The sequence below is a fragment of the Mirounga leonina genome, unplaced genomic scaffold (genome assembly GCF_011800145.1).
Source record: "Mirounga leonina isolate KUSES-001 unplaced genomic scaffold, KU_Mleo_1.0 Mir_153, whole genome shotgun sequence".
Lineage (NCBI taxonomy): Eukaryota > Metazoa > Chordata > Mammalia > Carnivora > Phocidae > Mirounga > Mirounga leonina.
In genome coordinates, this window is record NW_023270387.1 from 14,247,252 (window position 1) to 14,269,302 (window position 22,051).

Here is a 22,051-nt window from a genome sequence, read left to right on the forward strand (position 1 = left end):
GGTTTTTTTACACAGGGACATACAACATCCCCTGTTGAAGCACCTGTGCACAGTTTGGGAGCTGCGGAGAACTAAGACACTCTCCAAGAAGCCTGGGGTAGCAGGCCACATGGAAAACACAAAGCATTTTATAAATTCACATTTGGTAACAGAATTAAGAGCTCAATACGCAAAACTTACAAGGTAATGTCACCACGGGTAAAGCCTTCAGCAGCCGAAGAAAAATTCTGAAAGGCCTTTCACCCTGTCTGAAGCTTTCAGAATTAAATTTCCTTTCTAGACAAGGCTGGTCCTCAGACAGTGTGCTCTGCATCCAGAGCAGCAAGAAGAAAAAGAGAGAGAATAGCACCTGAGAAGATATTTAAAAAGTTAAAAAAAAAGAAAACCAACTTTATCTTCTTTCCATCCTTAAAGAAGGCAGGTATCCAAATACTGCTTTTTGCTCCTTTGGGAGAAAGAGAAAGAAAGAAAGGAAAAGAAAAAGAAAATAAAGCCGTAAGGCTGTAAGCCAGACTCAGGATGAGAGACGAGCAAGGACACTGAGAGCAACCTTAGGACTGATGTGACCTTTTAAAAAAGCCATGGAGCAGACGAACTAATCAGCTTACTCTATTCCCGTGAAGGATGCTACTGTTCAGTCACTTAAGAAGAAAGGGACTTGTTCAAATCATGATCAAGGCTACAAAATAACAATGACCAAGTATCCACACAGCACCATCTACCTAAAGGGACAAACATACTAGCCTGGATTAATCCTCACAACATGCCTGAAAGGAAATTACAAGAAAACCGAGATAAAACCAGTTCCTCAATTCAGGAAATGTGGTTTTAGCTGGGTTCGCATAGCATCATCTCTTTCTCAGAGACATGAGGACCCACAAGTCTGCCTCACAGTTAGATCTCTATCTTCAAATCTAGAGCCCAGAGTTTGGGGCAACTCTCGTTGCTCAAACATGTTTTCCCCTCCCAGCGGAGGTGTCAGACTGTCTCACTAGCCCGGCCGCAGACGAGCCCAAGCAGCTCAAGACTCTGAGGCTTAAACACTGGAAATAAACTGTCAGTGTGCCTTTTCCTCTTCCACTTCCTTACGTGACCAGACAAAAAGCATAATTTCTAATTAACTAACCAGACTCTCTTATGTATGGACTAGATTGACAAAAGAGGCCAGGCCAAACCTATGTCATATTTTTTCAAGTTTTTACTGATGACTTCCAGCACTAATAACCCAAATTTTTAAAAATAAATCCTGGGGAAGTGATTTTTTTTGTATAATGTGTACGGTGTATTTGCTGTAATATGGAAGCCTCCTGAGCCACCTAGTGAGGAATCACGGACTCTTCTGTTGAAAAAAACAGCAATGGAGGAGGGGAAAATTTTTGTCTCTCATAATTGAGAAGTAAACTCTACCGCTGTTTTACAGAGGACTACACTGTCGATCCCTCTGGACATGTCCTGCATATTTCTTAATGGCTTATAGAAAATCCCATGTAAATTAAAATTGGAAATCATTTGCTGTGGGAAAATGGAGGAAGTCGATATAAGGTATCAGAGAACAGAAATGAGAAGTAAAGGTTATGTACCATCTCACTTCCTTATGTCAAATATTATGCAAAAACTGTTTGTAAATACCTTAGCTCACTCATATTTGGCACATTTTAGAACACAAAAAAGTTCTGAAGAATGACTCAGGTCAAAAAGATTATTTCCTATAAATAGAAGCCTCATTAAAGCCAATCCAACATTTGAACTCCGGAATGGCATTTGTTAAAAAAGAATATTGCAAATAACTGAGAAAATATTCTCTACATTCCCCACTAAAAACCTTACAAAGAGTTTTTCTTGCCTCTGATCTGGGACATCAAGAAGGAAACCACTCATCAGTCAGCTATAAGAGAGTAAGGTAACAAACTGCACCTAGCAAGACAAAAGAAAGCGATCCCTTTAGGTCGCCATTCCCTTCCTTAATTATAAATTCATGACATTTTAATACTTTAAAAACACAGTCAAACTATGGACTCCTGGCCCTGCCAACTCTATGGAAATTAGGGTTCCAAGTCACCCAAACACAATTGATGGTGTCATGAAACCAAGGAGTATATGCTCTTTGCTGATTCATAGCTGAAAACGTTCATGGAGCAAATAACAAAGGACACTTATCCCCAACAAACATTTCATCTTGTAGCACATCAGGAAGCTACGAGTTCCATTTCATTTTTTCAAGGTATTTTGGCATCCATGGTGTGGCCAACGTTTAGGATTCCCCTCAAATAACTGGAAGAAAACATGTAATACATTCAAAAACACAGGGGAAACAAAAAGTATCTTTCAATTCAGGAAGAGAACTCCATTCAACTAGAGCATAAGTTATTAAAAGGGGTAGTTATGAGTTTCTTCTGAGAGCTCTTAATCAGTTTATAAATATAAAAAGAACATTTCTTCAATAAATAAATGGTTCCTGAAGTCTCTCCTGATGACTTCCAGAATCCTCCAGCACTGCCATCCAAGCCAGCTCCGCTTCTGAGAGGCTTTAGCTGCCAGTGGAACGGGACATGTTCTGCTAGCAGGTGACTCTTCTTATATCATGAAGACTTTCATCAATATGTCTCTTCATAGTCTGAGTCCTGGTGGGAAAGAACAGCAGTTGTGGTGTAGCTACGTGGCCACTGTCAGAGTTTAGACAAAGAGGTCGTGCTAGGACCCCTCGATGGAACTCAGCACGAGGTGACATTAACAATGAAATAGCACTGACTCAGCGCATCTACGTTCCCATGAAGCCTCCAAGGCCCTCGAAATATTTGCTGTCTTTTGGACTAATTTCTGCTTTGAAATCCTAATGGTTCCCTTTTCCATGGTGGATATTTTTTAAAACCTCAGCACACATGAAAAGACGCCTGTCTACAGCAGAGCATGAGGACTGTAGCTAGGAGTCTGGGTTTCTCGGTTTCTCTGAGTTCCAATGCCAGCTTCACCCTTTGCTGGCTGTGTGACCTTGAGCAAAGTTATTAAATGACTCTAGGCCTCAGTTTCCTTATCTGTAAAATGGGTGGAGGGGTAGTAAAAATACGGACACGTCATAGAAGGGCGACGAGAACTGAATGAGACAATGTATGGAAGTCACTTCGCATTGTGCTTAGCACTGTGCACGCACTCATTCAAGATTAGCTACTGTTACCATTATTCTTACTTTTATTATTTAAACTTGTATTCATTACTTTTAACCTCAAGTGGCCCATTAGTACTACCTGGCACACCACTTTTCTCTGGCCCATCGTTCTCTTATTCTCCTGGATGACTACCTTTCCCTCTTTCCTCAAACCTCCAGCACGTCCTCCTCACTTTGTTCTCAGCGGACAACCTTGCTTTCTCCCGACACTGGGAAAAGAGTAGTCAGCAGGGAACTTCTGGGAGCTCCCGTCACCATATTTATGCACTCATCTGCATCTGGGCCCATCTGCATGGCCTTCCTTACTCTTCTTATGGATACTCTCTCCCTGCCTTTCTCTAAGGTCAACATCCCTGTTGTGCATCACATCCTAGAGCTACTCCAGCCACCCCACCCCCCCTGCAGCATCATTTTTTCCTTTTCTACTGAATCATTTCCATCAGCATACAAATGCGCTATAATTTCTCCCATCTTAAACAGAAAGTAACTCTTGACACACATCTCCCTCCTACCTATCACCCTATTTCTCTGCATCTCTTCACAGCAAAACTCCTTGCAAGAGCTGTTTACACCCACTGTCACCGTTCTCTCTCTTTGCGTTCTTTCTCAACCTGACCCCCATCGGGCTTTCTTCCCCTCTATTCTCCTGAAGCTGCTTTTGCCAAGGTCACCAATGACCTCCACATCACCAGATCAGCCAATAATCACTTCTCAGTTCTCATTTTACTTGACCTGACTCAGCAGCAACTGACACAGTTAATCACCTTCTTTACCTTGAAACACATTCTTCACTCGGTTCCCAGGAGAGCAAACCCTCCCGGTTTTCTCCTACCTCACTGGATGTTCCTTCTCAGCCTCCTTTACCAATTCCCCTTCCTCTTCCCAACTGATCAACCTTGGAGAACTCCAGGGCTCTAGTCTACATCTACTCTACTTATTCTATCAGTTGCTCAAGTCAAGAACCATGGAATTATCCCTGATTCCTCTCATTCTTTCACAGATATGGGAAACCCATCCATAAATCCCTCTGGCTTTACCTTCAAACTATAATCAGAATACAACTTCCTACCACCCTGGTTCAAACCCGTACCATCCCCTCTCACCTGCATTATTGCTAAGGTCTCCTTATTGGGCTCTATGACTGTCATGGCCCCTTGACCACGGTACCACCTATCCTCAACACAGAAGCCAGAGTGAGCCTTTGGAAATACATAGTGCTTCTCTTCTCAGAAATCTCCAGTGCATCCCATTTCATTAAGAATAAAAGCTCAGGGGCGCCTGGGTGGCTCAGATGGTTAAGCGTCTGCCTTCGGCTCAGGTCATGATCCCAGGGTCCTGGGATCGAGTCCCACATCGGGCTCCCGGCTCAGCGGGGAGCCTGCTTCTCCCTCTGACCCTCTCCCCTCTCATGCTGTTTCTCTCTCGCTCGCTCTCTAAAAAATAAATAAAATCTTTAAAAAAAAAATAAAAGCTCAGTTCATTCCATTCACTTATTATGTTCATAAGATATGGCATTGTCTCTCTGATGTCAACAAATGCTATTCTTCACCTTGCTCACTTCATTCCTGCCACATTGGTCTCCTTGCTGTCCCAAGAACATGCCAATCATGGCCCCTCCACAGAGTTGCTGCACCTACCATCTCCTCTGTCCAGAATGTTCCTCTGCAACAGCTATATGCCATCCTATCTACTTCTTTTAGGTGTTTGCTCAAATATCATTTCAGTGAGGTATTTAATATCATACCCCCTATCCAGCCATCCCATTTTCTTTCCCTATTTTGTTTTTCTCTACTGCATTAAGTACCATCTGGTATACTCCATGTTTTGCTTATTTTTAAAAGATTTAGTTAATTATTGTTTAATAACCAATAATAACTATTTTAAGAGAAAGTGACATTTCAATTGTGTCTTGAAGAATGAGAGTTTTCTACATATGGAAAAGAATGGAAGTTATCTGAGGGCAGAGATTTTTGTCACAAGTTCACTTGTGTTTCCTAAGTACCCAGAATCTATCTGGCACATGTCAGATACTCAGTAAATAACTGCTGAATGAATTAATATCTGAAATGTGGATGGTGATAATCACGGACACTAATTTATTTTGTGTTATCAGAGTATTCAAACCCTGAAGGGTTATTGTTAGATCCTCTTCAACCTTCCCCTCATCTTAGCTACACTCCAGTTTGTGAGAGAGAGAAACAAAGAACACTGCAGTGAACAGTTGGGCTACAGTCATCTGGCCAAGCGCTGAGCTTGGCAGTGAGTATAAAGAGAACTCAAGTTTAAACCCTGCAATGACAGGTATGTTTCATATTAGATCGTAAGTTGCTTTTGACCTGTTTCCAACTGCACCACATCAGAGAGTCTCTCCTCCTAGGACGCTGGGACAGCCACACAAGCCTCCCAATCATAGCCAGAGTTTAAAAAACAGAGGGATGACAGCCTTTTGAAATTTAAATCAACACTCAGGCCTTCCAACCTGGGTATTTCTTTTTCTTTTTTTTTTTCCTTCTTCTTTTTTTTTTTTAAGATTTTATTTATTTATTTATTTGACAGAGAGCACAAGTAGGCAGAGTGGCAAGCAGAGGGAGAGGGAGAAGCAGGCTCCCCGTCGAGCAGGGAGCCCGATGTGGGGCTCGATCCCAGGACCCTGGGATCATGACCCGAGCCAAAGGCAGCTGCTTAACCGACTGAGCCACCCAGGCGCCCCACCTTATTCCTTTTTTTTTAAGTAGGCTGCACACCCAGTATGGAGCCCAACACATGGCTTGAACTCACAACCCTGAGATCAAGACCTGAGCTGAGATCAAGAGTCAGATGCTTAACCAACTGAGCCACCCAGGCGCCCCTCCAACATGGGTATTTCTTACTGATAAAGCCACAAGTCACCTAGAAGGTTATGTCACTCTAATTCCCTGGAAAAAACAAAAAACTGAGGCATAGCAGGAAAGTTCAATTCAGAATTCTGAGTCCAACCAGCCAAAGTCTCCTAATATGATCCTGGTAGCACAGGCCCCTCCTCTTTTTTTTTCTTTTTTTTTTTTTTAAGATTTTATTTATTTATTTGAGACAGAGAGAATGAGAGAGAACACATAGAGAGAGAAGGGTCAGAGGGAGAAGCAGACTCCCCGCCGAGCAGGGAGCCCGATGCGGGACTCGATCCCAGGACTCCAGGATCATGACCTGAGCCGAAGGCAGTCGCTTAACCAACTGAGCCACCCAGGCGCCCGGCCCCTCCTCTTTCAGGGTGCTCTCTTGTCAGTAGGCAGAGACTTCCCTAACCTTCCCTAACCTAAGGACACCACTCTATGCCTATGAGACAGAAAACAAAATAACGGTTAGAATCGGTCCCCTGAGACCAAAATGCTTTGGGGGAAGACCTTGATTCATACCTTGCTTTGGACCTTATCTGCATATCCTCTGCTGCCTCTGAGGGCAAAGGATCCCCTTAAGTACGCAGGAAAATGGAACATGAACAGTGAACAGAGAAATGGCATGAGCTTACCAGGCACTCAGCACAACGAACACAAAGCCTCGCCATGCAGTCATCCCCCTCCTCTTGGTCCGTGCTGGAGAAAAAGGACAAAGCAAATCTGAACAAATACTGTCCTCGGCACAGCAGAGCACGTAAGAGCACAGCTGCTGAAGCCAGACAGGTCTCGTTTTTAAATTCCAGTTCGGCCACTTACTAGAAGGGCGAGCAGGCAGGTTACTTAAGCACTGGGATAAAAAATAACCACATGTAAACCACGTACCACAGTGCCTGACACATAGCAAGTGCCCAGTAAATAGGAGCTGGTCTCAATCATTCACTTAGAAATGTACTGAGCACCAACACTGCCCCTTGAAGAGCTCACAGCCTCATGGGTGTGAGAAACCTGTTGCAACCTAACAAGTACATTATGACACAATGTAATAAAGTGTTTTAATAAGCTTAAGGTCAAACTGCTAGGGCAGCAAAGAGGAGGGAGTGACCTGTTCTCTGGGAAGGACTCAGGGAGACTTCAGAGATGGAACATTTCAGCTGGGTCTTGGAGGATCAGGAAGAGTTTTCCAGGCAAACAAGGGAGGGAAGGAGAGGATTCCCAGGGAGAGAAAAGCATGGCGGGGGGGGCGGGGAAGGAGGAAGACCTGAGTGACTGTAGCTTATTTAGAGAAGAAAATAAGCTGTGTATCTGGCACATGAAGTGAACGAGATGAAATGTCAGGGAACAAGGGGCCTGAAGGTTGGAGCATAAGGAATCTTGTTACATCATGCTTAGAAATAGACATCTTAGTATTTCTACCAAGAGCCCTTGACCTTTTGGGGGGGCCACAGATTCCTATAAAGGGCACTCTCTCTCCCATGAAGCAAACGTGTATGCACAAATACACATGTGCACACATGCACAGAAAAAGAAAATTTTAGACCCTTCCCAGGGAAGACTTCCCTCCCAAGAAGACAATGGAGAATCAAAATGGGTTTTATGCAGACTTTTGTCACCTGTTTTTAGTAGATTTATTCCTAGGGAAAATACGGGACCATGCCTGCTCACTGCCAACATGATGTTTCATAAATGCCTTTGATAATCACAATCCAATTAGGCCCTCAGAGCATGTGCTGACCAAGAACAGATCTTGGTTATTTAAATGGGTTTTGCTGTCCAAGACTGTTCTTAAAGGCTTCCTCATTGCTTAGGCATTTTCTGTTGGGACACATCAGCTTGGTGACAAAACAAGAAGAGAAAAATAACTGACTTGTTAGAAATTCCTGTTAATTTTGAAAGAATGTGATATCCACTCCAGAATTTTTATTTATTTTATTTATTTAGAGAGGTGGAGAAAGAGAGAGGGGAGGGGGAGAGGGAGAGAGAGAATCTTAAGCAGACTTCATGCCCAGCATGGAGCCTGATGCAGGGCTTGATCTCACAACCCTGAGATCATGACCTGAGCCAAAGTCAAGAGTTGGACACTAGGGCGCCTGGGTGGCTCAGTCGTGAAGCATCTGCCTTCGGCTCGGGTCATGATCCCAGGGTCCTGGGATCGAGTCCCACGTCGGGCTCCCTCCTCAGCAGGAAGCCTGCTTCTCCCTCTCCCAGTCCCCCTGCTTGTGTTCCTGCTCTCGCTCTCTGTCAAATAAATAAATAAAATATTTAAAAAAAAAAAGAGTCGGGCACTAAACCGCCTGAGCCACACAGGCGCCCCACCACTTTAGAATTTATATGCAGAACCATAGATAGTACAATCTGATTTCCAAAGCAGAGACAAGGACCCTACATTCACCCCTCCATCTCTCTCCCCAAATTAACATCCACTAGGTTCACCTCCAACCTTCCTTCTAGTACTCCTCGGCAGAACAAAACTTGGCCTGGGAAAAAGGAAAGGGGTGGATTCAGCCCTCTGGGGACTATCCACCAAGCAGGGCTCTGAAGAGGAAAGGGGTTAACTGCTCGGGGTTCCAGCTGAACTTACTCATCTGAAACCTCAATAGACGACTTCTTATAGCCAGACTTGCTCATCTTCTGCAGCCCCGCAGACTTCCTCACCATCCTCACAAGCAGCAGAACCACCACCACGGCTGAGGGCAGGAAGACAAGGACAGAGAGGAGCGCCACTGAGGAGAGCATGGTGCCAAAACCTAGAGGAGGAAAAAGGGAAGGTGAGAGGGAGGGACGTGCAAAAGGGCCTTCTTTGATTGAGCTAGATTGTACTTTTGCTCTTGTATTTCTTCTGATTACAGCAAGAATTCGTTGTAGAAGAGGTAGAGAGTATATGGAAGTACAAAGAAGAACAAAAATGCACCCGTAATCCCACTACGTAGGACTGACATGTTGGTATCTACCCATTCGGTGTTCTTTCTAGGAGTATGTGGGTATGGGTCTGCAGATAGGGAGGACAGTGCCTAGCTTTAGAAGTATGGATCATATTTTTATGGACTATTTCTAAATTCCTTTTTTTATGTAATATATGATAAATTTTTCCCACGTCATTAAAAATTCCTTCCAAGTGTTACTTGGCTGCATAGTATTCTACCATACTGAGTAATTTACTGAACCAATTTTGTAACGCTGGACATTCAAGCTGTTTCCAATTCCTTGAATCTGTAAGTTACATTATGATGATCATCCTTATACATAAATCCTCATATTTACCTCTATTTCTTTAAGATAAAATTTAAAATGGGATTCCTGGATCAAAGGGCATACATTTTTTTTTTAAAGATTTTATTTATTTATTTGACAGAGAGAGACACAGCAAGAGCAGGAACACAAGCAGGGGGAGTGGGAGAGGGAGAAGCAGGCTTCCCGCAGAGCAGGGAGCCCGATGCGGGGCTCGATCCCAGGACCTGGGATCATGACCTGAGCCAAAGGCAGATGCTTAACGCCTGAGCCACCCAGGTGCCCCAAAGGGCATACACTTTTAAGGCATCTAATACAACCAAACTTTCTTCCAAAAAAACTATACTACTTTCTACTCAGCCTGCAGCATGAACATGCCTGTATCGTTGAAACCTTGAGTGATCCTCTTAAAAAAACAAAGAAGAAAAAAGAGAGGAGGAAGGGAAAGGAAGGGAGAAAGAAAGAGGGAGAAAAAGACAGACTTGAGAAAGACCTAGGAGATGATAAGGCTTTTATAACGAACCATAATGCAGTTCTGTATCTCTACATCTTTGGTTCAAATCCCACTGAGAATTAGATTGACCACTCAGTAGTCACCCGAGAATAATGCAGAAAAAAAGGTCAGTCCTTAACCTACTTTCCTGCATTTTCATGCTAAAAGAAAACTGCTGCCTTTTGTAACATAAAAGAAATGTGCTGCCTCCCATCATTAAAAAGGGCACCCTTTCAACACATGGGCAAGAAAATGGCCTCATAACTGAGGGTATGAACAGACTGGGGAAATCAAATGACTTCTATTTCACACAGATAACAAGCCTCCATTTACTTAGGAGTCTGCCATGCGTTCCACAAGACCTCTGGACACCTGAAGTTAAAATGAAAAATAGATAACGGGGAAACTATAACAACATTTGAATAACAACTTCAGTTTGCAAAATCAAGACTAAGAAATTCATCCTAATAGACAATTCAGGATGGCCAAATGTTCCGTTGACTGACTGGCTTTCAGAGACGGGTAGCTGTGCTTGTCCTTGATATCTCTGGTAAGTAGCACGGTAGTCACAGAGCCCGGCAGAAGAAAGTTGGTGGCAGTTAGCTTACCCCTTTCTGTGACTGTTAGCTCCGTCACAGGAATATTATGGTGCACATCTGGGGGATTCTTCACAGCACAGCTGAATGTCCCATTGTCCTTTAGGGTAGGGCTGCTTATGCTTATAGATGCATCCCCTTTGTATACATCTCCAACCCAGGAAATTCGATCCCGAAATGTACCTGCTGTGGTTGGGTACTGGAAGGACTGATAATGAAAAATCTAAAAAAGCAACACCATAACAAACGAAAAAAAAGAAGTTAATTTGCAAAATGCAATGAAAATGTAAAACTAAGTAAGTCCAAAATAAAACACAAATGCATAATGGGTTTTCTCAGTTGGGACTTTTTTTTTTTTTTTTTTTAATGTTTTGTTCACCCCCTTCCTATAGGTTAAAAGACAAGTTAATACAACTTATCAGGAAAAGGCCTGACCTAAGAGTCCTAGGATCCTAACTCCTGAAGATCTTCTAAATTCTCCCTGAAGTCCTAAAGCAGTAGTTCTCAATTGGGGGCAATGTGGGCCTGCAGGAGACATCTGGCAGTATCTGGAGACAGTTCTGGTTATCACAGTTGGGGAGACTGGTACTGGCATCTAGCGGGTAGACGTTAGGGATACTGATAAAAATCCTACAGTGCATAGGATAGACCCCTCACAACAAAGAATTCTCCAGCTCAAAATGTCAACAGTGCCAAAGCTGAGAAACCCTATTCTAAAGTAGCATCTGTTATTTGTGTAGTCCTTTCTGGTTTGCAAATGATTCCCACAGGTTTACTCAGTTGAGCCACATAACAACACTGAACGATACATGGGGCAGGTATGATTATTCCAAATTTATAGAAAGAGAAACAAGGCCAGAAACTCAGTGAGTTATTCAAAGGCACACAGGTAATAAGTGGGCAGGGGAAGCTTTTGCTTAATCTCAAAATAAATAAAAGTAGGTACAATATAATCAAGCCTCTCTTGAGTTATCTATCTATCTTGGCAATTAATAAAAACCCCAAGCCAAATGCATGATCAGGACTCAGTGAATGTATGTTGAATTAAAACGGTGCTACTTCAGATTGATGAACAGACACTTTGTCACCAAAAGCACCTCATTTTGTCTGGTGGTAGGCCAGGCAGGTACTACAAGACAACATGATCTTTCTCTCTTATGCAAGGTTCAAGGCTTTCTTTCCTCTTTCCTCTTTCTTTCCTTTCTTTCTTTCAAGGCTTGGTATCTCCCCATGTACAACCACTAAATTGCCCAATTTTGAAGAGCAACTTCCCAGAGAAGATGTTGAATCACTTATTAGTTCATTTGTTCGTACATTCATTCAACAAATATTTAGGGCTCACCTACTATGTGCTAGGCACTGTGTTAAGCAAAAGGACATAGTGGGAGCCAAACAGGCACAGTCCCTGCTCTCACAGATTTTACAGTCTAATGGGAAATACAGACATTAAGAAATAATAACATGTGTGATGAGTGTTCCAAAGAGGGAGGTAAGGGGCCTCTGCCTGGCTCTGTCAGTGGAGCAGCAACTCTTGATCTCAGGGTTGTGAGTTCAAGCCCCATGCTAGGTGTAGAGACTACTTAAAAATAAAATCTTTAAAAACACACACACACACACACACACACAAAGAGGGAGGTAAAGAATGCCTACCACTGATTATCAGCATCTATATAAAAGGGTTTGAAACTCCTTACTGACCAAAAAAGGCCTGCTGTGTATCTTCAAGATGAATCCAACCTGTAAGTTCCGAGTTAAATTGGTGATACCCAAATCCTTGCCAACCGATTAGCCTGACAGAACCCTGACTGACTTGACCTGGACTGTGACAATCACGTAATGTGACTTCAAAGGTCCACTGATTGCAACTTGCGTGAGCTTGCTTTCTGACCAGCCTCCCAGAAAAAAGCACCATACAGGAACTGCCGTTTGCAATTAAGGTTTCTGACCGAAGAAGATCCCCCACTGCTCGCTCTGTCCTACTTTTGGCCAAGGAGGCAAAGTCAAATAAGGCCAGCCATAGTTTTCCGACCACTCGAAATAAAGTGAACTATTTTAAATCCAAAGAAAAGGCGACCATGAATACAGCCTAGCTGCCTTCACTGGAGCCCCCTAGCTGGCTCCTAGCTATGTGGCATTCGACAATGGGTCCTAAAACAAAACTCAAAGCTTATATATTAAAATCAAAGAGAAAGTTCTCCAATGAAGGAAACAGGATAAAAGAATTAAGGATACTTTCAAAAATACAATCTTACATACAGCTACAACATTCACATTCTTGACAGCATCTATCCTGAACTAAGGATACTGCTGGAAGCATAAAGAGAAAGGGCTTTTTATAGCCCTGTAATCGTCAATTAGACATCCACAATGGGATATGAACCATAAATGTGTTTTATATGTGGGTACAAAGTATATTGCTTCTAATACTGCAAGACCATCTGTCACCAACAGCATCTGTCATCCACACAAGGTGCCACCATCTCCTTCAAAAGGAACCATATAAATCAATGCAGATGTTTATACACTAGGAGACGAGGCCAAGATAAATCTACAGAGTACACATATACCAACAGATACAGCCATTAAGACAACCTCATACCACAGGAAATGAGCAACTTTATGAGAAAAGATGTCTATGACTGGGACCTATAGAATTTTTCTATCCAACAGTCCTGGAGGTACTCTTTTTAGTACCTTGAATCTGAAAACATGCAGAAGGAAACAACAAAGGGGAAACAAAATTAAACCACATTTCCTCTGAGTTTCTGACAATTTTTTTCCTATAGCTTATTTACAAGATTCTCATATGGAAGAATAAAAAAAAAAAGCCCTACGTGACCAAATGAATGCCTTTATCTTCTATTTATACAGAAGCTCATGTCTGATTCTAAGACGAGAAGGCCTGAGGTATGCCTGGGACCTGGAATAAAAGGATTCCAGAGCTGTTGACCACTTTAGACTCAAAGACATTTCCTTAATAGGAAACACTCACTGATTCTGTACGACTGCTGCTGGGGGGTCGGTAGGTCCAGTCTATGGTGAGTTTGTCAGTGACAGATGAAGTCGACTTGAAGGTGCATTTCAACTTGATCTTCTCTCCTACATAACCCCGGACGTGGGCATCTGCTTTAATCTCCAAGGAAAGGACAACTTGAACACCTAATCAAAGCAAGCCCAAACATTTAAAAGGTATGCATTTAGGTGGGATAGATAGATGTGAGTGAGCAATACAGAGACACTATCGTTTTTCGGGCTCTCAGAGGAATAAATGAGTATCTTCTCAGGCAGGCCCAGAAGGTCAAGGAGCAGGTATCTGCATGAATCAAGGGTAGTATTTTTGTCATTTTACAATATTAAATCGCAGAATGAATGGTTGGGTAAAAATCTAAAACCTGATCACACCAGCATTTTTCCAAATACAGACTTGTGGTTAAATGCAGTACAAACAAGTGGGTCCGCCCACAGCAGCTAAAAGGCGATGCTGTGCACCCCCTGACACACTGACACCCCAGGAATTATAGCAGCTGCTGTGGTCTAAGGGACTTACCCCTGAGGACAGCCTGGCTATAACCTGAAGCTACCACATTCTCAACCACCAGCAAAATGAGAACAGGAAATAAGAAAGGAAATTTTTTCAAAGAATTTTAGAAAACTGCCCCCAGGTTCTATCTAGTCGTGTTTTATCTTTTCCTCTCTTAAAGCTGGTTAATGAATCCTGCATCCATTAAAAGTAAATCATGGGCTGGAAAACAGAACAATTTAATGCACTCTAAAATGTAAAAATATCATTTTTAAATGCTCTAGAGATTTAACTCTTGTCAAAACAGGCTCATATATCCAACTTTGGCATTCCAGCTCCCCCAAAAAGAGCTCCCACTTTCTTCTGACCAATCCCCTTTCAAAAAACACTGAGTAGAAATTTATCTTCCACAAGGGAGCCAATTTTTAGGAAAGTCACCAGCACTTTGTTTTTACTGCTTTCTTCTCCACTGCGACAAGCCCTGATTCTTTTGGCAGGCCAAAGGCACACAGAGCGGCAAGGATTTAGAAGAGGGCAAACCCACACACAATCCACACACCCGCAGTCCCCCTAGTCGAGGCAGGATGCAAATCCCAGCACTATGGCTTGCTGGCTCTGTGGTCTCAGCAAGTTAACTTTACTCTTCAGTTTCTCACTCTGGTGAGAATGATAATAACAGCACTTACCTTAGAAGGTCAGTGTGAGGAATAAATGAGTTAAAACAGGTGTAACACTGGAAAGCCTGCCTACCCCAGAGTAAGTGCTCAGTGCACTTCTTCAGTTCTGCCTACACTCTCTCAACCTTCCCCATCACAGACACAGTTATGAGTCATCAACACCTTTACCTCTGTCTGCTTTGAATCGTTTTTCTTGCTCATCTCAAGACAATCTAGTCTGCTCACATTCTTCTTAAAAGGAGGAGACCAAGACTGAGCTCAAAACTCTAATAAGCATCTGACCGATCCCAAAGATGAGGCTTACCTCTGTTTCCTCCATACCATCCACTCTGACTTTGCCACGCTAAACTTGTCGTTCTTTCTATGACTTGACAAATGCTGTTCCCCTGCCTGGAAAGCCTTCATCCTTCAGCCCCTACTACCCCCTTCAGCCCACTCCTGACCCACCCTACACACAACTCAAGCTCCAGCTCTAAAAACTGGAAGCTGGAAATGGATGGATAATCCACACTCTCCCCCTACTATTCCTTTATCCTAAAATTCAAGTGCAGTGGAGAGATTTGAAAGCATGGATTTAGAATTAGATAGACCTGGACTTGCGTTATAGCCCAGCTACTTTCTAGCTGTAAGATTTTAATCACAGTCACCTAACCTGTTCAAGTTTCAATTTCCTTACTCAGTAAATGGGAAGAATGACAAGACCTACTTCACTGGATCACTGTAAGGATCCAATAAGATTAAATAAGATAATACATAAAATGCTTAGCACAGCATCTGAAAGAGAACCTTTCAATAAATGTTAGCTGTTATTATTAAAATGAACACCACAAACATTCAAAAACCTTCAGTAACTCCTTCTTGGGCTATAGAATAAAATCCACATAGAGACAACCTGGCCCCAAACTTCTGCCACTCCACCCACCTACTCATCCCATCCCTTTCACCATGCCCAGAATGTCTGCCATTTCCCAAATTTAAACTTTCATGCCACTGTGCCTCTCCCTGAATATGGCTTTGTCTGGAAGGCTCTCCCCATTTCTACCAATCCTACCTGTTCCTACCATACCACAACCCCCCAATGCTCACACACCTTCAAAACCCTGTTTCAAACAGCAGCCCCTTCTGTAATGCCTTCCCAAATTCCCTGGTGCAGTTCACTGCTCTTTCTTCTCTGTTCTCATAACAGCACATAATGCTATTCAAGCACATGTACTGTTGATTGCCCTCAATTTGTAAAGACTATTTCCCCTGTTACACACAAGCACCTAGAGGGCAAAAATTCAGAGGGAAGGGAGCAGACAGAGACTGAGAGAAAGAGGTGGACAGGTCACCAAAAATTCTAGTATAGGAACAAAGTGTGCTCATCTGTCACCCACTCTCCTCCTCTTTTACAGTATTTCCAACATTCTTAAGTCCTCTACACTCCTCTCTTTCCAGTGCACCCATTCAGGAAGAGCTTAACCCTAGATGACCACTCCTAGCCTGTGGCTGATATACATTGAAGGAGAAAAATCACCCAAATGTACAGATAGTTACCATAAGAAATTCATGGATTCCATCTATAGCTGAGCCCTTAAAGAGGCATGATGACCCTTTAACCAGCCTCGGTCAGCTCCTCTTTCTGATTCCTCCAACCTCTGCCATTCTCACCAACCTCCAAATCCCTCATTCTCAGAAGAAAACATCTCCTCTTACTTTTTCAAGAAATGTAAGGCTATACACACTGCCCAGCCATGCACTCTCCTGTGTCTACACCCATCCATACTTCCAATCTGAAAGTGTGTGGTATCCCTTTTCCTATGCTAGGCCAACCCCTTATGTTCTGCCCTGGATCCCTCCCCTCCAAGCCCTGCTTCAGCAGAAAAACCCTCTCTACTATCTTCAAACTCTTCCTCTGCAGAGGGGCTCTCTTCCCCTTCGGCCTCTAAACACAAAGAAGTCTCTCCCATCCTTAAAAACAAACAAAAAACAATAAAACAAAATAATGATGATCTTTCCTTAACCCTCCAAAACTACGTGTTACCAACTACTGCCCTCTCTTTCCTTCCTAAGCCAACTTTGTGAAAGAGCAGTGTACACCTGGCATTTCCATCTCCTCCCTTCCCATTCACTTCTGGGCCCCTATAGTACAATACAGACTCAACTAACATTTCTGATAAAAGGCATCATGTCTTAAAAGTACAAAATCCAAGGGATAAAAACTCCAATAGGTACTTTTCTATCCTGATTTTACTGGCTCTCTCTGATGCAGTGACTCCTTGCTCTTCTCAATCCTTCTCTATCCCAAGGCTTCCATGACAATACTCATTCATTCACTCACTCTTCAAACATATAGTTATTGAGGGCTTGTTTTGTGCCACCCTCTGAGCCTGGAATTAAATGTGAGCAAAATAAATACACTCCCTATTTTGGAGCTTAAAATACAGCAAAAGTTCAACACATTAATCAAATAATCATAAAGACAAATGTATAATTACAAAATCTGATAAGTACTATGAAGCAAAGACAGAGAGTGACTATGAGAACTGCACCAGTTATGGTAGAGGAGTAGGGAGTGGTTAACGAAAGCTTCCCTGAAGAAGTTACTTTTTGAGTTGAGCTCTGAAGGAAGGGTGACAAGGTGAGGAAAGGGAGAGTATTCCAGGCAGAAAATACGGCATATGCAAAGGTCCTGTGACAGGAAGGAGCACAGTCAGCCATGGAACCAAAAGTAAGGCAGTATGACTCCAACACAAAAAGCATGAGAAAAAGAAAGATGTGGCCAGGAGGTAAGCAGGAAGCAGATCATGCAGAACCTCAGAGATTTGGGTCCTTATTCTTAGAGTAATGGGAAGCCATGAAAAATACTTAAATGTGGGACTGAGGGAGAAGAGACATGATGGAGTTTTCATTTTTTAAAAGATCACTCTAGGGAAGACACTTAGGAGGAGTTGAGTAAATATAAGGAGATTACTTAGAAGGCTACTACAATAGTCAAATGAGAAATAAAGAAAGCTTGAACTAAGTTGGTGGTAGGAGACATGGAAAGAATTAGGAGGACAATACTTACAGAGTAAAATCAGCAAGAATTGGTGGTAGATTGGATGTGGAATGTTAGGGAAACAGAGGTGGCAAGGATGATTCCCAGGTTTCTGACTTGGTAATACCATTCACTGACATAAGAAAGACTAAAAAATACCCATCGTGGCAGGGAAGAACATGAGCTTGATTTTGGATAAGTTTAATGTGCCCCTGAGATGGCCAAGAGATAATGTCAATGGATGGCTGGTGTAGGGCAAAGGTCAGCAAACTATGGCCTGTGAGCCAAATCTAGCCTACAATGTCTCTTTGTAAATCAAGTTTTATTAGAATACAGCCATATTTATTCATTTATATATTGTCTCTGGCTGCTTTTAAGTAGTTGCAACAGAGACCATATGGCCCACAAAGCCTAAAATATTTATTCTCTAGCCTTTTACAAAAGTTTGCCAACCACCAACCCTGGTTTAGAGTAAATAAGAAATACATGGGTTACAGTTGTAAGTCAGAATCTCATTAATGTCCCTCCAGCTAACTCTGCACACTGATTGTCACATACACACAAACAAACTCCACATATGATTTAAGTTAACCCAATCAAAGTATACGTTTCAGAAAATTTGCTTGGAAAGTTATTTAATGTCTCTATGTCTTGTTCATGTTCCTCTCTATGTTGGAATTTTACTCATTCCCTATCTCTAACTTTTCTTTCAAGATTTAACTTTGGCCCTCTCATGCTCTCTGTCTCTCATTCTCTCTCTCTCAAATAAATAAATAAAATGGGCGCCTGGGTGGCTCAGTTGGTTAAGCAACTGCCTTCGGCTCAGGAGTCCCAGGATCGAGTCCCGCATCGGGCTCCCTGCTCGGCGGGGGGTCTGCTTCTCCCTCTGACCCTCCTCCCTCTCATTGTCTCTCATTCTCTCTCTCTCAAATAAATAAATAAAATCTTAAAAAAAAAAAAAAGATTTAACTTTGGTGGCACATCCAGGAAGTCTTCCCTGTCTCCTCATGCAGATTAAGGGCACCTCTTCTGTGCTCCCACATTTCTTAGTACCAGATTCTAAAATTATCTGTTGACTTGTCTATCTTCTCCAATAGACCCTGAGCTCATCAAAACAGAAACTAGCACATTGTCGATGCTCAGTAATATTAAACTGAGCCAAACCAACACAGTTTCCTTTTTATGAAACAAAAATTATTGCAAAATAAGCATAAAAACTACAAGTTCTGAGCAAAATTTGGTTACTGGTAAGTACACCATTAATAAATCTACCTACCAACCAACTTCTTGTTAATATGTTTGAATTCCATATTCATGAGCATGATTTTGCCACAAAGTTATCAATAAGTAAAGTCATTTTGCTTAAATCTAAACACTGGAGAAGTGGGTCTTAAATGTATAGAGAAAAGCAAGATCCATGGATGAACTAAACTAATCTACATGTCAGGATGTTGGTTCCCCTTGGGAGAGAAAGGATAATGACTGGAAGGAAGTATAAGGAAGGCTCCTGGAATACCAGTAACATTCTATATCCTGATTTCAGTGCTGGTTACCCAGGTGTGTTCAGTTTCTAAAAATGCATTAAGCGGTACAATTACCATATGTTCATTTTCTCTCTATATATATTATACCGAAATTAAAAGTGTTTTACAATCGACAGATGTAAAATCATTTGTCTACTCCACTCAAAAAAATAAAATAAGAAAAAAATTACTAATCCACTGTTACATTCATCTAGAAATTTTCATCCTAGGCCTAATGTGCTTAGGGTTATTTATCTTTTCTCCTGAGTAAAAAAACATTCTTGCCAGGTCAAAATAGCCAACAATAGAAATACTCATAAAAATTAACAATTTGTTTAATTTGGGAGGAAAACAAGAAAATCACATTTAAATATATGTAATTTTATACACAGAAGGAATGAAAAAAATATGATAAAACAAAACTCCCAGCTTTGTACACCCAATTTTCCAAAATACAAATCTGTCAACATTTAGTTCATAAAAGTGCACACTTAAATGGAGATAAGTATAAGAACCCTAGGCTGGCTAATCTATTGTTTCCATGTACTATGACAACTGATATAACAGGACCATGTTTATAACTTGGAGAATTCAAACAAGCTAATCACTTAATGGGTGCTATCTTTGAAGAGGAAAAGCAAATAAACACTGGTATGAAACCAAAGTCTACTGCCTAACATTAAAAAAAAAATGGGTGAACCTTGAAAACATGCCAAGTGTAAGAAACAAGTACATACGGGTCATAAGATAAATTTTTAAGTTCGAATTAGTTGGTCTGCTGTCTTTGGTGGACGCTTTTCAATGTGAAACGACATCAAGTTTAAGAAACCACCCATCATTTCTAGAATTTTTTTTTCTCAATAGGGCAATATTTGAATATTTGTGAGAGGGAGAGGGAGATGAAACCGGGATTATTTGGAATGAGAGGTCAGCCTAAATATTATATTGCAAAAGAATTTAGTTGAAAAACTGGACACTTGTGATGACAGAGTGCTGGGAGGGATCAGGGAGTGTGTCGGCAACATGAATATTAGTCATCAAATAAATAACTTCCTGGCCTTAACTGCTAAGATTTAGAACAACTTAAGTTCTTTACATCAAAGGCCCCCTTCAGAAATGCCCACTTCCCCACAGGGAAATTTTATGCAGTTAACAATTCACTCTGATCCTAGCTCTATTAACACATAATTTCCTGAGAAGACACACACATACACACACACAAATCCATAATTGCACCCTAAAATGAAGGTAATTAGGTTGGGCTGAAATTTATGCAATTTGAAAACTGCATGAAAGCAAAACTTATCCAAATCCTAAGACTATGCCATAGTGTGAATACTGTACTTACGATATTAGTTAATAGATTAAAAATTTTAACAGAGTTTATATGCTTTCTTGTATTTTAAAAAATGTTATTAAAATGCTACAGCAGCTGCGTTTTCCTCAACAAAATGCGTCTCTCCTGGAACGAAATCACAGCACATCCTTTCGGTGACATATAAAATAAACATTTTACTTCCAAGGCCCTGACAATCACCTACAAAAAAGTACCCACAGTCATGATTTTCTTTCCCAAAATTACTGAGACAAACTGCTGAACACTAGAACTACCCCCTTCCTAATCAGGACATAGAGGCCACAAAACCACAGCGGCGTCAACCGCTGGTAACTCATCACAAGATAGCACGGGGTGACCACAAAGCCAGCGCCCTCCGTGGTTCTAGCACGTTGTGCCATCACCAGAATACAAAGCAGTCACGCAAGGTGGTCGAGCTCCCCAGGGCTCGGCTCGGGAAAGCACTGACAAGCTGCCAACGGCCCTCAAGTGGGTGGTGAACACAAGAGAAAACGCTCCCCACACGGTCCCACTTCTCGCACGGCCAGAAGCCGTGTGGGGGCTTTCCTGAGACGCCCCCCACCGGAACCGGAAAACCGACCATCTTCCCTAACCCCCCGACCGGAAGTTGGGGGACCCAGCCGGCGCTCTCACCCTGGAAGAACAAGACGCCCAGCAGTGGGAACAGAGCGCAGCCACGGCCTCCAGCAGCTCCACTCCGCTGCATCCCGACAGCTCTCCGGATGCTTGCACACCTTGTTTACGGCTCCCGGTAACTACACAGGTGATACCGGAAGTGACGTCAGGGCGGGAGGCCGCGAGAACACCTTAAAATGGCGATTTGAAGTTGCCATAGGAACGTGGCATCTTTCCAGAGCCACACCTGAACCTGCTCGGACCCGCGATTTTTTTAAGTCTCGAGTGAGAATTAATTGTTCTCTTTTGCTTGACAGTGAAGCCACAGACTTTGGAAAAATCGCAGTTTATTTTTATGGAATTCTGTCGTACTCGTCTTGATCCCCCGATTCTCTTCAGAAGTCATTTTTTACTCCCTACAGATTATTTTTTTTGAACGATCTCAAAATAGGTTTCTATAAATTTAGAGCTAGAAGAGACCTAGGAGATTATACAGGATCAGTCAGTAAATATGTATGAGGCCTTCGTGATGAATGTGTACCTCCAGCGTCTTTGGTTCGTGTTTTGTGGGTCGCTGTCACAGCGCCCAGCTCAGTACCCACATAAACTGAGTATTTATTAAACTGATGTTTACAGTGGCAATGGTGAAATGACTACAACGTATAATACAGGGGGGAAAGGAACTCCTTTGGTGGGAAAAGTGAGCAAGTAAGCTTAATAAGCTTAATAAGCTTTCATTTTTCCATTCCCATTCCGTTACCAGACATGAAAGCTAGTGATTTTCCCTATTGAGAAGGTAACGTAAGAGTACCGGACAGAAGAGATGATACCCTTCCTTCAGAAGCGTTCCCAAACTAAGTAGTCTGTCGTGCCCAATTCCCAGTTGTCCAAAGCAATGTGGAAATCCATATACATTTATCCAGTATAAACTAATTTTATCCATCATCGGCTTCCAGACTCCCTCCTTCTAAGGAAACTCCTCAGTAAAGA

The 22,051-nt window shown here is 42.2% G+C and overlaps 1 protein-coding gene across 2 annotated transcripts; it reads right to left on the minus strand.

Moving 5' to 3' along the window:
- Positions 1 to 2,594: 2,594 nt before the first annotated feature.
- Positions 2,595 to 21,153, minus strand: MPZL3 (myelin protein zero like 3). 2 transcript variants are annotated; one of them, XM_035009049.1, is made up of 6 exons: positions 21,080 to 21,153; positions 13,343 to 13,473; positions 10,363 to 10,573; positions 8,615 to 8,780; positions 6,669 to 6,732; positions 2,595 to 2,621 (listed from the first exon to the last, which is right to left on the minus strand). In XM_035009049.1, exons 1-6 carry the CDS (start codon positions 21,150 to 21,152, stop codon positions 2,595 to 2,597), a joined length of 672 nt encoding a protein of 223 aa, XP_034864940.1. In that variant the 5' UTR covers position 21,153. The 2 variants fall into 2 exon arrangements, with proteins under 2 accessions (XP_034864940.1, XP_034864939.1); XM_035009048.1 differs by having other exon boundaries at positions 13,343 to 13,509.
- Positions 21,154 to 22,051: the final 898 nt, after the last annotated feature.

Bases quoted from the DNA above. Each gene is read 5' to 3' on its own strand.
- MPZL3 (XM_035009048.1), bottom strand. From the start codon at position 21,152: ATGCAGCGGAGTGGAGCTGCTGGAGGCCGTGGCTGCGCTCTGTTCCCA. The intron at 13,510-21,079 runs GTGAGAGCGCCG...TGCTTTGATTAG, and splicing joins GGGCGTCTTGTTCTTCCAGG to GTGTTCAAGTTGTCCTTTCC. The intron at 8,781-10,362 runs GTAAGCTAACTG...TTCCTCCTCTAG, and splicing joins GCTAACAGTCACAGAAAGGG to GTTTTGGCACCATGCTCTCC.